This window comes from Apostichopus japonicus, chromosome 11, assembly GCF_037975245.1.
Source record: "Apostichopus japonicus isolate 1M-3 chromosome 11, ASM3797524v1, whole genome shotgun sequence".
Taxonomy (NCBI): domain Eukaryota; kingdom Metazoa; phylum Echinodermata; class Holothuroidea; order Aspidochirotida; family Stichopodidae; genus Apostichopus; species Apostichopus japonicus.
Genome location: NC_092571.1, coordinates 22,702,488 through 22,715,690, shown reverse-complemented (window position 1 = coordinate 22,715,690; position 13,203 = coordinate 22,702,488). Strand labels below are relative to the sequence as shown.

The 13,203-nt window shown below is 38.3% G+C and overlaps 1 protein-coding gene across 1 annotated transcript in view; it reads left to right on the top strand.

The window, feature by feature from the left end:
• LOC139975610 (delta-1-pyrroline-5-carboxylate dehydrogenase, mitochondrial-like) overlaps window positions 1-13,203 on the top strand; it is a 22,633-nt gene extending 9,430 nt beyond the window's left edge. The window contains exons 5-15 of the mRNA XM_071983650.1: window positions 14-61; window positions 1,040-1,195; window positions 2,092-2,319; window positions 2,917-3,104; window positions 4,773-4,846; window positions 5,324-5,520; window positions 6,513-6,557; window positions 7,358-7,443; window positions 8,635-8,823; window positions 9,136-9,254; window positions 9,524-13,203. Of these exons, the coding sequence (XP_071839751.1) occupies window positions 14-61; window positions 1,040-1,195; window positions 2,092-2,319; window positions 2,917-3,104; window positions 4,773-4,846; window positions 5,324-5,520; window positions 6,513-6,557; window positions 7,358-7,443; window positions 8,635-8,823; window positions 9,136-9,254; window positions 9,524-9,636 (1,443 nt within the window). The 3' untranslated portion in view covers window positions 9,637-13,203. The remainder of the gene's footprint in view (window positions 1-13; window positions 62-1,039; window positions 1,196-2,091; window positions 2,320-2,916; window positions 3,105-4,772; window positions 4,847-5,323; window positions 5,521-6,512; window positions 6,558-7,357; window positions 7,444-8,634; window positions 8,824-9,135; window positions 9,255-9,523) is intronic.

The following is a 13,203-nucleotide window of genomic DNA, read 5'->3' as shown; positions in this document are numbered from 1 at the left end:
TTTTCTTTTGCAGCCATTCGACCATGGACATGCAATTGATACAGTTCACCATGCGGACAAGGTAAGCCCATGGTTTGAAGATAATAGGGCCTGAAATCATTAGAAGCGTCTCTTGTGAAATGATTTATAATAAATTAATTCCCTGCTGTATGTTTTCTTCCATTCCATATTCACTTTATTTGCACGAGAGAAGATCGTCATATCATCAAGCACCCATATATGAATATGTTAAGGTGCCCTCAAAGATCTTTTCATAAAGATAGATAGATACTGTAGTAACAATTTTAATTGCTCAATGGATATGTTTAAAATGGGCAACAAAAATGACAAATCAATTACAATTGACCAGTTTAGAATGTAATCATTTCGACATTTGTGCAACCATTGACCTACTTCTGGGTCATGGCCCACTTTCTTTTCCCTCCAAATCTGACCCTCTCAAGGCTTACACTCAACATTTTGAGTGACATTTTTCCTCTGCTGGAATCTTGTTGGTATTTTACATTTTGGAGAACATTTTGTAGCCGGCAAGAAAGGAAATTCAACATAACATATGTAGCGCCCCCTATTACCCATCGCCCAAATCATATCTTCAGGATACAAAATGTTATGTGGATGACCTAACGATGCTGATAAATTCCCAGCAGTTTGGTTTACTGCAGGTAATGTATCAAAAGCTGGAAGCTGAGGGGGCTGCAGCCTCCTGCAAGCCAGGCTGCGGAGGAAATAATCTTTTGTGCTCTGCAGTTTTCACATAAGAGACATCTCAGGTCTGCAGAGATAATCCCTACAGTTTGATATCGATTTAACATAGCTGAGCAGGATATTGCAGCTCATCTCTTGTATCAAGAAATGATCTCTTGTTGACAAGTTGTGAGCAATCAACATCAGGCACTGGATTATCCCTTTCCAGATCATGTTAAAGTTTGATTGTATCTTCATCATGTTATGACAAATTCCATTTCAGTATATATTTCTCTGTGATACCCATAAATCCATGTTTTTCATTGTTCGACATCTCCTTTGACGTACCTCTCAGGCGATCATTAACGACGCCATCCGGGCTGCCATGACTGCTCGAAAATCGTGGGAGGCCACACCCCTCGAGGAGAGGGTCAAGATCTTCCTCAAAGCTGCCGATCTAATCTCTGGAAAATATAGGGCGGAGCTTTTGGCAGCAGCCATGATAACTCAGGTGCGTCTTGTGTAGAGCATGGTGGTCAAGCAGCTAAAAGGCAATTGACTAAACTCTCATAGGATTGCAGTTTTTCACGTCCTGGCATGATCATTACAATGTGTCCTTTGGCAAGACAATAAATCTCCATTTGCCATCCTCCTTCACCTTAGACATAATGCCTCGGACCGACAAGGTCACTTGTATGCGCCCTCTGGTGCGCCAGACTATCGCTATGGGATATGGTTACATCAGGGGAGAAATTTTGATGTATGTATATATTAGATCCTCCTGCAAGCAGGAACTCGCGAAGAAGCCATCATTGGCTTATTAAAGCCGCAAGCTGACCGAAGTCAGTCTCTTACATTCATATTTAATGTCCATGATTATGAATTGTTAATTGTCAACAACTCTGTAACTGGACGACATACATTAATCTTGGAGTGACTCGAACCGGGGACCTTATGATTGAAAGGCACCAGCGTTAACCACTGAGCTAACACTCCAAAGATGATTGGAGGCTGAGGTGTTATGTCTTCCTATTTTGTTACATGCTGTCCGACGGGATGGGGTGAGGCAGGGGAGGTGAGCTCCCCTCGATTTTATTCTGTCCAGAGGGGTAGGGAGAGGGGGGTGGGGGAGGGGGAGCTAGGCGTGTACTTGGTTGCACTCTAAGATATATGTGGTGCATTTTAGTGCCTTGGAACGAAGCCTGCAAGTTTCAGGTTGTGTCCACTCAGGTGTGGCAGTAACCATGCGGTTAATTTATATTTTAAAGTCTTGTGAGAAGGCAACAACATACCAGTGTCGTACCCATGACCCCCTCCCCTCCCCCACCCTCCACACCCTCCCCCTTCTCTCTTCAAGTAATCCTGGGAATGCTAACAGCTCTGTGTCATTTTGATTTCATTTTACAGGGTAAGACAGTCTTTCAAGCAGAGATCGACATCATTTGCGAGTTGGCGGACTTTTATCGCATGCACGCTAAATTTGCCTTGGACATGCTGCAACAGATACAACCGGAGAGCACAGACACAATCAAGAACTCCTTAGTCTTCAGGGGCATGGAGGGATTTATTGCTGCGGTGGCGCCTTTTAATTTTACAGCTATCGGTGGAAATTTAGCTGGTACCCCTGCTCTCATGGTAATTATGGCGGCTAGTACGAATATGATATCTACATATTAAAAAATACACGGAGTTACAATGTTCTCCTTATGTCTGAAAAATCATTTTCATTGTGATCTGATGTTGTTAAATGCAGCTGGGAATTATCAGGGTGTACCCCCATCTCTCATGGTAGCTATGGTAACTAGTTGAAAAATGCCATCTTAATATAGCAAACACAAATGCAATTTGGATGAATATATTAATTTGGACTAAAGTTGACTGAAATTAAGTTACAGTAAAACTTGTAAAATTGGAAGCTGTTGGCAGATTTGTTTACTAAACTCAAGCAAAATATGAAATTATTCTGGTATAGATAGTCCACTCATTAGCTTATTCTGCTGTTCATGCTCCATCATTGCAAACTTTTTTTCATGGTAATAGCTGAGATCACAGTGGATATATTTTTCAAAATTTAAGAAATATTTGCTGTTTTTCTTTCCAACCTCCTAGTTTTTGGAAATCAAAATGTGTTTCTTTTTCAAATCCCAATGTCACTGATACTACGACACAATGATGGAATTGTAGCCTTTATCTCTTTATGCTTCTTATTTGTTATTCTCGTCTGTTTCGTAGGGTAACGTGGTCTTGTGGAAGCCGAGCTTCTCCAACACGCTTCCAAATTACAAAATATTTCGAATTTTAGAAGAGGCAGGTGTACCCCCTGGTGTACTGAATTTTGTGCCTTGCCGAGGACCCACATTAGGGGACGCCATCGTAGCTTCACCAGATCTGGCCTGCGTTAATTTCACTGGCAGTTCAGGGTAAAGTTGTCAGACATTCTTTCCTACCCTTGGTCAGTTTTTTCCTGAAAGGCTTGATGTATTGGCCCCAAATATGCCAGATATTCAAATATGGTCACCTCTGGTCAAAATTCTTAAACTGTGTTTTTATTACAACCTTTGAGGAAATTTTCCTCACTGGGACTTTCAGTCATCTTGTGTGTTTCATTAGAAATGTCTGAGAACAATTTGGGTGAGTAAAGACCTCCAGGAAAGTACTTTTTAAAGACCTCTAACAGTTATAGTGTGCTATAATTTGGGGCCTATACTGACTACCTTTAATAACACTTATTCATTTCATATGATTCCATTGTGACGGTATGTTAAGTTAACTGATTTAGGTTAGTCTGTACTTGATGATACTTAGCCTACAGTTTGTCTCTCATGCTGTTTTTCCATACTGTTTTTATCATGTTAAGTGCTATTAAATTAACCCCCGTTTTGGGGAATCATGGGTAAGAAAGGACAGTAGGGATTATATTTAACCTCCTCCCCCACAGACTTCCTTTCTTATTTGTTGTGCATTTTAATGCTGTTTGTGTCATGTCCCTGTCTGTGCTGTTTCACTATCAGCCACTTATTAGGACTTTTTTTTGTATTTGGAGGTGCTTAAAACATCCCATTGAGCCTCCCCACTTCCCACTACCCAGAAATCCCCCCCCCATCTCACATAACCCATCTCCCACTAGACTCCTCACCTTCATTATTCCCTTTCCCCTTCATTATGCCCCTTTGCCCTCCCTATACCCCTTCACTACCTCTCTATACCCCCTCTCTTCATCGTCTTTGTGCTTACCTCAAAGTACGGAATGTGTCTAGAAGATAAACTCAGTTCTTAATGATTTATCTATATCAGGCAGTAAGTCAACCCCCCCCCCCCTACCATCCCTCCATTGGTCATTCTTGAGTACCACTTCTAAAAGAAGTAAGGAATTCCACTATGCATATATACACCCAGTACTCGTACCCTGGTCACTCATTTATCCACACCTTCACTAGGGAATGGAAACATCGGTAGGACATGTTCTCCCCTGCGAAGAATACTGTGCGAAGGGAATGTACTTTCTATCCGATATATTTCATATGAGGTGACCCTGGCACCTCGTTATCACTAGCCATAAAGTTGAGGGTAAATCATATCTGATAAAGAGTGTGTTTCCATTATAAACAAAAAAACACATTTACCTTCGCATATATATCCTCTACAATCGAGAACATATTCTGTTTATATTATATTTAAGAGCAAAGATATGAAATAATGTGGGTGACATTTTGCATTGCCTGGAAACCAAGGTCACAAATTTCAATTTTTTTTTTAAAGTTTTTTATTCAGTATAATCATGAGTCATGCCTTAGTGATTGTTGTCTCATGTTAGTATCCTTATCAGTATTTCAATATCGACCGATATTGTAGAATCATGTTTCGATCTTTCCCTGCTGAATTATTTTACTATGTCTGTTTTGTTTCTCTGTTTCTTCCTGTTTTCATGAAACTAATTAAAAAAAGTGTTCTCTTTATAAGCTAAAGCTATTCTAGCCCTTGAATTGCTTGAGGTTCATCTTGACTGAGAGTTTTTTAGCTTTTTCCATAATGTATTTGCTAGTTTTTATTGATTTATTTATTGATTTATCCTTTTCTTCATTTCTCAGAACTTTTCAAACAATGTGGAAGGATATTGGTAACAACGTTCACAGATACAAGACGTGGCCAAAGCTAATTGGAGGTACAGTATGGGTCAGAAAGATAAACTGCGAATGATTTAAGAAACCACAAAACATGTTCACTTGTATTTGGTGGTCATTACGGCAATCGGGATGTCTCTTTCACTTAGTAATGGAAAATTTTTGGCAGCTTTTTCACAGAATGTACTTCCAAAGCCACAATAACCTTTTTTTTTCTTTTTTTGGTGCTCTATGAAATAAAGGTCAAGACCTTGAAGACAATACTGCATGGGTTTTTCACCAAAAATAATTTTGAATTTTCTGGCCTTAACTTTTTGGTTTATTTCAACTAATTGTTGGTTCTTCTTGACACTTTTCCTATTTATTTGTATAACTTGTTTAAATTTTCCCTCTACTATGATGTAAAAATAGAAAGTTTCTGCGGGTATTATATGTATAACCCAGTAGTCAAATGCAAAGTGGACAGTGGTCAAGCTTTATCTTAAAAACATGTTTTGTCATTCTTCGTTATCCATCAGAGTGTGGAGGCAAAAATTATCACCTTATCAGTCCGTCTGCGGACGTTGCCAACGCAGTAAACAACACCATCAGATCAGCGTTTGAATTTGGAGGCCAAAAGTGCTCAGCGTGCTCTAGGATGTATGTCCCTGAAAGTCTTTGGCCCTCGGTAAAAGAAGGTCTAGTAGAGGCTTGCAAAGAAATGAAAGTTGATTCGGTTAGTCGGCTGTCTCTCAAGGTTGTTTCCAATATTGAAGCATATTTTATTGAGGGTTCATCAGTATTTATTTGTTTGTTTATTTATTTTATTTATTTATATATATATATATATTATTTATTTATTTATTTATTATTTATTTATTATTATTTTGTTTTTATTTATTTATTTTATTATTATTACTTTTTTATTTCAAGTATTGGAGGAAGTCAGTTTGATGTTTGGCCAAGATTGGTTTACAAATGCTCCTTTAACCCTTTAAAGCATACAGTTTTTACAGGTAATTAATATTATGGGAGTGCATCCTTTGGTTGAAATTGTTTGCTTAATAAAATTGCTGAAAATTTGTTTTGCATCTGTAGGTCAAAACCGCATCTGCATAGCATTCTGTGTGCCGATGATATGGATTGTGTCAAATTTTGATGGTCTCTTGTGAATGCATCTGGCAACAATAGATTGAATGATGTCATCACAGCTATTGAGAAGAATTTGTTTCTTGTCCCTTTATAATATTTAACACAATTTCTTACAGAGCTATTAAGTATTTCTACAAAAGGAAGTTGCATTTTGATACAAAATTCTAAAATACAGAGAACATTGACAGCTGAAGGAAACATTTCAAAGGAATCACATATCAAGGGTAAATCTTAAAGTAGATTATGATTATGATAGAAAAGTAAAAAAGATCATCTACCCTGATGACATAAAAACCCACCCACTGAGATCTACTTATCGAAGAATGGAACATTTAACCTGTCAAAATAGGTTACATTCAATGAACCGTATCTTGAGTGAAGAACAAATGACTATACTAGGCCTTTCAACTAAAACTGTGGCATGTATTTTCTCTTCATGATATGTTTAAGTGTAACATTATCTGACACCATAATATCCATCTGTGCATCTCTGCACAGGTTACCAGTTTGGTAAACTTTTCGTCGACTTTGTTTTCCTGTCATATTTGCGAATGTTTCTGTCATTTTCTTCCGTAGCCTCTGGACCATTCAACGTTTTTCTCAGCCGTTATTAACAAGAAGGTAAGTATCGTTCTGTCAAACATGGAAGAAGACTTCATACCAGTATACTGGGGTAAAGGAGTAGTTTACCTCTCTTAATCAGTGGCTTTAGGTGAAAACATTCACTCTGTGAGCTCTAAAACAAAAGTTTGGTCGAAAGACTGCATGGTTTATTTTATTAATACGGTGTAATCCAACAAGCACATTCTGTGGAAGATTTGAGACATATTAGTGTCCTTGAAAGAAGAAAAAAATGTTATATGGCTGGCTGAAGTGACTGATCACTTTATCTGCAATTTTACTAACTTTGATATTTTGGAACGATCAGAAGGATGACATAAGGGCAGGATTTTATTCCTGAGATATCATTGTCCATGAAGAATAAATGATAATTTGAGTGCTAGTAATATTTCAATAACAATATTTCAGTTTTCAAGATATGCACCTTTAATATAATTAATTTCTGGAGTGCTCCTTTGAGGCTCATTTGATGATGACATCCACTCCTCAGTGTAGGCATGAATGTTGATTGATGTTGATCCATTGTTCTTGTCAGGGCCTTCATCCCATGAAATTTTGTACTTGAATTGCCCAGGATTGTTGTAAGTGACAATAAGGGACAAGGGTGGCACATTTGTCCCTCATTTCATTGGTTTTGGGAGACTCACAAGAAAGGCATTCTTTTCTCCTGAAAAGAAGTGTTTTGGGAGCGGTTTTCTTCCCTTCTTTTTGGCCCCTTTGATGTCCTTGCATTCGCCAAGCTAAAAATTGATGTTTGCTGATAATTACAAACCTTTCCAAATGTTTTTTTTTTCTTGCAGAGTTTTGACAAGATCACTGGGTACATAGACGAAGCAAATAAATCAAGTTCTGTGAAAACAGTGACTGGAGGAAAATACGATGGCAGGTGAGACGTTAACCCAGTGGTTTAAATCTTTTAAATTTCAAACTTTTGCAGCAAATTTTTGCAAGGACAGTAAAATCACTCCCTTATAGAACCTCTGTAAGAGTAGAAAAATTGTCTTAACAGTTGAAAGACTCATTTGATTTTTTATGCATGATTTGCTATAATTTTTGACCTTTGAGCAAACTTAGACATCTCTTTTCGAGTAAGTAAGTTTACAATTGTTGCACACTGTTTTATATTTAAGGGACATCAAAATATGTTTGATTCCAGATATACTCTTAAAATCTGTCTAAATTTAAAAGAAAAGAGAAGAAAGAACATTGTGTTGAACGGTGCTTGATATTTTGTATCACTTTATAATCGGTAACAAACTTGACTATACTTTAACAAGTGGGTGAATCTCTAGTAGGAAAACTGTTTGTATGTGAGGACCTCAAAATGTATTTGCTTCCAGGTATAATCATAAACCTGTCTAAAATGAAGAAAAGGAAAATGGATAAAAATGTGATTGAGTAGTAATATATTAGTATTACCCCAAAATGGTGACTAACCTAACAATTACAGAGGCCAGTTTGGCCCGACCTGCAAACCTTAATTGAGATGGGGCCGCCCCATCACTCACCAATTGGAACCTGTAGAGGTAGGTTGGCCTCCCTAAGTCACAAAATACTCATTTTGAAATGTGTGGGCCCATCTATGAAAATAATTGAAATTCATTGATATTCCCATGTTCATCATTCTCAGTCACAAACCACCTGTTTGGTAGGGTGGGCCCAGTGGTGGAAGTAACTGCTACTCATTAATATTGCCAGTAGGCTACATAGCCTCTGTAGGAGTAGGTTCACCATTCTCAGTCACAAACCACCCGTTTTGGTAGGGTGGGCCCAGTGGTGGAAATATCTGCTACTCAATAATACAGCCAGATGGCTGTGTAGCCTATATAGGAGTAGGTTCACCAGTCACAAACCACCCGTTTTGGTAGGGTGGGCCCAATGGTGGAAATACCTGTTAATCATTAATACAGCCAGGTGGCTACATGTTCATGATTGGCCTCGCTCAGTCACAAACTTACCCGTTCTGGATACATGGGTCCAATGATGTACGTTATTCCCAATCAAACATAATACCGTATCATCGTTTCACAGGCCACTCACTTGATTCGATATTTTCTTGTACATTAATTCCCCTCAGCAAGGGGTACTTTGTTGAGCCCACGATCTACGAATGTGAGGACCCTCACGATAAGTTGATGGAGGAAGAGATCTTTGGGCCAATCGTTGGTGCTTACATCTACCCAGACAACAAGTATAAAGAGGTACTGGATCTAATCGCAGAGACTTCTCCGTACGCCCTGACCGGAGCTGTGTTCGCCCAGGACGAGTAAGTTGCACCACGGTTTAAACAATTCTGACACTTCCCTTGTAGTAACCACTTGTAATATTTATAATTTATCAAGCTTAAAAGTAAGTTATTAAATATGATTAAATGAATAAATCCCTTGCATTCCCTTCCCTCCTCATTTCATTTGGGTCAACTTTTGTTTTATAAGGAGGGGGGTGGGGTTTATTTGGTGGGTGGGGAAGCAGGCAGAGCAGTATAACATGTTGAGGCTAGCATTCTAATTAGAGAAAATGCACTCTTTCTTATTGCAACTGAGCACAAACTTCTCTGTTTCTTGTTTTAATTTTGCAGGAAAGTAATTGAAGAGACTCACGCTGCCCTGAAGGACACAGCCGGTAATTTCTACATCAACGACAAAAGCACAGGAGCCGTCGTCAACCAGCAGCCGTTTGGTGGTGCACGAGCATCAGGTTAGTCTTAAACTTGAACAGACTGCCCCCTACTTCATTCTTCTTCTTCTTCTCTGTTCAGGCATTTTGCAAATCTGTTTGTTTTTCGGCGCAGTCCCTAACCCTACGGCCAGGCATGGTCATCGTCGATAAAACAAAGATAAAATAGTGGCAAATATAATATCACCAGGAAGTTGCGCACTTGTAACAGAATGCTCTCATGGTATGCAGTATGCAGCTTGATTTGACATTAATTTAACCTTTGACCTATCGTTGTTTTTCTTCGTCAGGAACCAACGACAAAGCCGGGTCCCCCCTGTATGTTCTGAGGTTCATCTCTCCACAGTCCATCAAACGGAACATCGCACCACTGGACAGATGGACGTACCCTTACATGGAGTAAAAAGTCCAAGAAATATTTACTCTCATCTCCAGAGCCGACCCCTTGATTGGAATGAAACTCAAGAATTACCAAAGAGTGTTTGAAGCAACCTTTTTTAAAGTTTTACCTTAGCGATTGGACACAGGTGCATTATCAAAATGTGCTCTTTTTTCCTCTGCACTAGTTTGAAAGTCAAGCTATTATATCCCAAACCTTTTGCCTTTTTATTAACGTTCAAAGCACTTACCGTAGCTCCATCCATTAACCGTTTTGCAGTGTTCTGATTTTGGCAGTGTTTTATTTTATGAAGTGTGTTTTAACATTCCCAGGAAGTCATTGGTTGTCATCGGCATTAATCGTCCAACCTGTTAAAGTAAACTGGTTCCAAACCACTCAACAACAGAGATCTAGTTAAAATTAGGAAAAAATCAAATATCCTTTTAATTTTGTTGTTTGAAGTAAACTAAGCAGATTCATCTAAATTCCATTAGCATCCAAAGGAATGCATCATAGAATGATTTAGCTAATATTGTGTGTAGCCTAAGTCTATGCAAAATGGTCAAATTGCTATGCAAATGCACAGATGTATTCAAAACTGCTACACAGGAAACACCGATCTTCTTTACAACCAAACTATTGCATTTTGAAGAAGATTCTGCTTGGCAAATTGGAATATTAGGCTCTCTAACTGCTGTTGTGCTTGTAAATTCTGTTTTTTTTTTGCGGCAGATAAACTTTTTTGGTCACATCTCCATGTAAAAATTTCAGATGCAAATATCAAAAGAATTCAAAAGTTAATCATTAAATAATAAAGAAAAGAACACAAAAAACAGCAGAAATGCTCAAACAATTTTTTTCTTTTTTGGTATTTTTTTTTGTGTGACAATGTGTCACTCATCCAGCATAAATCATTCTGAAAAGTAAGAAATAATGCTTGGAACTCTTCTATTTTTCACCTTTGATTGTTTTTTTCTACATTTGTTTGTTTCTCCCATGACTTTTATTTTCTTTAAATCATGTTGTAGAATATAGCATTACTTTCCCACCGTAGTGTGCTCATAAGATAGTTTGGCCTCTCCAAATGTTCCTTGTTTGAATAACCTTACTGTCTATTTTCATTTTGTATAAGAAAACTCCTAAAGCCAGCTGCACTCTGCCTGACTGATCACCACGCGACTCAAACGCCTCGATCGCCATTTCGTGGAAAATCATGGATAGTGAGTCGGGGCAGTGTACATGTGCTTAAGACTAGGACTGGCTGACTTAGTGCCAGGTTTTAGTTGCCTAGGCTTCAGTTTGGAAACTGGACATGTAGTGTCTTATCTTCCTGACTGGCGATATGCGATGTGCCATAGGCCTCAAGGGGGTGGGGGGGGGGCATGTAGGGTTTTGCCCACATCCCTGTACGGTTGTTCTTAGTATGTTCCAACTTTGTGTTGAGAAGTTTATTCCTAAGAACTTGTAAGACTTCACAGTGTAGCTGATGGTAATCAACATTGAAGCTGGGGAGGAGGGAGGGGGCGGTGACTTTTTGCAGCTGTTGGTAGACCACATTTATAGTTAACAATCATCCATATCCCGAGTGATAATCAAACATGTAAGTAGGTGTAATCCACATTGTAGCTGTTGGTGATCCATATCAGCTATTGTTGATCTATCTCATATCTAGTGAAGATCCATGTACAGTCCACCATATTGCAACTAGCTGGTGATCCTTGTTAAAAGTTGTCATCCATGTTCTAGCTATCGGTGATCCACCCAACACCTGTCGGTGATCCACCCACAGCTATCGGTGATCCACTCACAGATATCGGTGATCCACCCACAGCTACCGCTGATCCACCCACAGCTATCGCTGATCCACCCACAGCTATCGCTGATCCACCCCACAGCTATCGCTGATCCACCCACAGCTATCGCTGATCCACCCCACAGCTATCGCTGATCCACCCCACAGCTATCGCTGATCCACCCACAGATATCGCTGATCCACCCACAGCTATCGCTGATCCACCCACAGCTATCGGTGATACAGCTATAGGCGATCCCTATTGCAGCTGCAAATGATCCTTGCAGCTAATAGTGACATACATTGCAGCTAATAGTGACATACATCGCAGCTAATAGTGACATACATCGCAGCTAATAGTGACATACATTGCAGCTAATAGTGACATACATTGCAGCTAATAGTGACATACATTGCAGCTAATAGTGACATACATTGCAGCTAATAGTGACATGCATTGCAGCTAATAGTGACATACATTGCAGCTAATATTGACATGCATTGCAGCTAATTGCAGCTGGTCATGGTCAAATCCACAGCTGTAAAGAGTTCTGTTATTTATCATCATAGTCACTAATTAATTCCTAGATATACAAGATTTATCAATATTTTTATTTTATCTTCCTTAATATCTTAAGATTAACTTTGGCAGATACCAATTGTCTCTTGTGCACATTGTGGTTCCCAGTTCCTCACTCAAACTATTTTAATGTTTCTTGTTTTCTTTGGTTAGGGGTTTTTTTTTGCAATCATTAGCATATATCTAAATTTCAGGAATGATGTTTTACCTTGAATTGCATGTTGTGCTTCTTTTTTCATTCTTTTTTCTTTTCTTTTTTGTCGCAGGATTTGTTTTTGCACCTTATTTGGAATCTTCAAATATTTTCCTAAGACCTTGTTAAAAGATATTAGATGATGTTTTATGCGATAAACTGCTTCAGACATTCCTCAAAATCTATTTTCAAGGATGTGTAAAAAACGAGATTCTATTTGAGGAGTAACTGGAGTCAAGTCTGTTCACTAAATTCTTAAATGGCTGTTAAATTTTATCAGCATTATATATCTTGGAGAATCGTAGAAATAACATATTAATCTTATTTTAGTGGTAATATATTGGTTTGTGTGTACTCTCTCCTATCAAAGTCACTTGCTAGCTGTGGTATTTTACTTTATAATTTGTCTAATTTTTTTTTCTAGTATCTGCTTTAACTTTTGCACACTTCTGCTACTCTTGCCTTAAAACCAGTAAAAACATGGTGACAACTTTCAAGTCAGGAAAGAATAATGAGCTATGAAATAAAAACCATGTTAATTGAACTTCAAAAATAAATGAGTCTTATTTAACAGACTGTTTCCGCAATGCACACCCATAACATTTCTAAAGTGAAAAATATGTGTCATGCAAGTTTTTCCCCCCTGAGTATTTTACTCTACAGACCGTTAACCTCTCTTTATTACATCTGTCAGGAAACTTTGACAAGAGATGTTTTATGCTCATAGTTTCAAACTTTTGAATATTATAGCTCATATATATAAAGAGTTCGTCTGTATTACTTTCCTGCCAATCTTGTGTTATTTCTTACTTTATTCTCCAGTCTTTTCCAGTTCCACTTTTGACAGTACGCCTTCCTCTTCTTCTTTTTCTTCTTATTATTCTCCTTTGTTCTCTTTAAAGGTCAAAACCGAGAATTTATACCTAATTGAAAAGTTTGACTTCTAACAGCCGGTCTCTATTTACTGCTGAGAGGCTATCATTTGAATTATGCACAGATATATTCACATTAAAAGTTGATTGAACA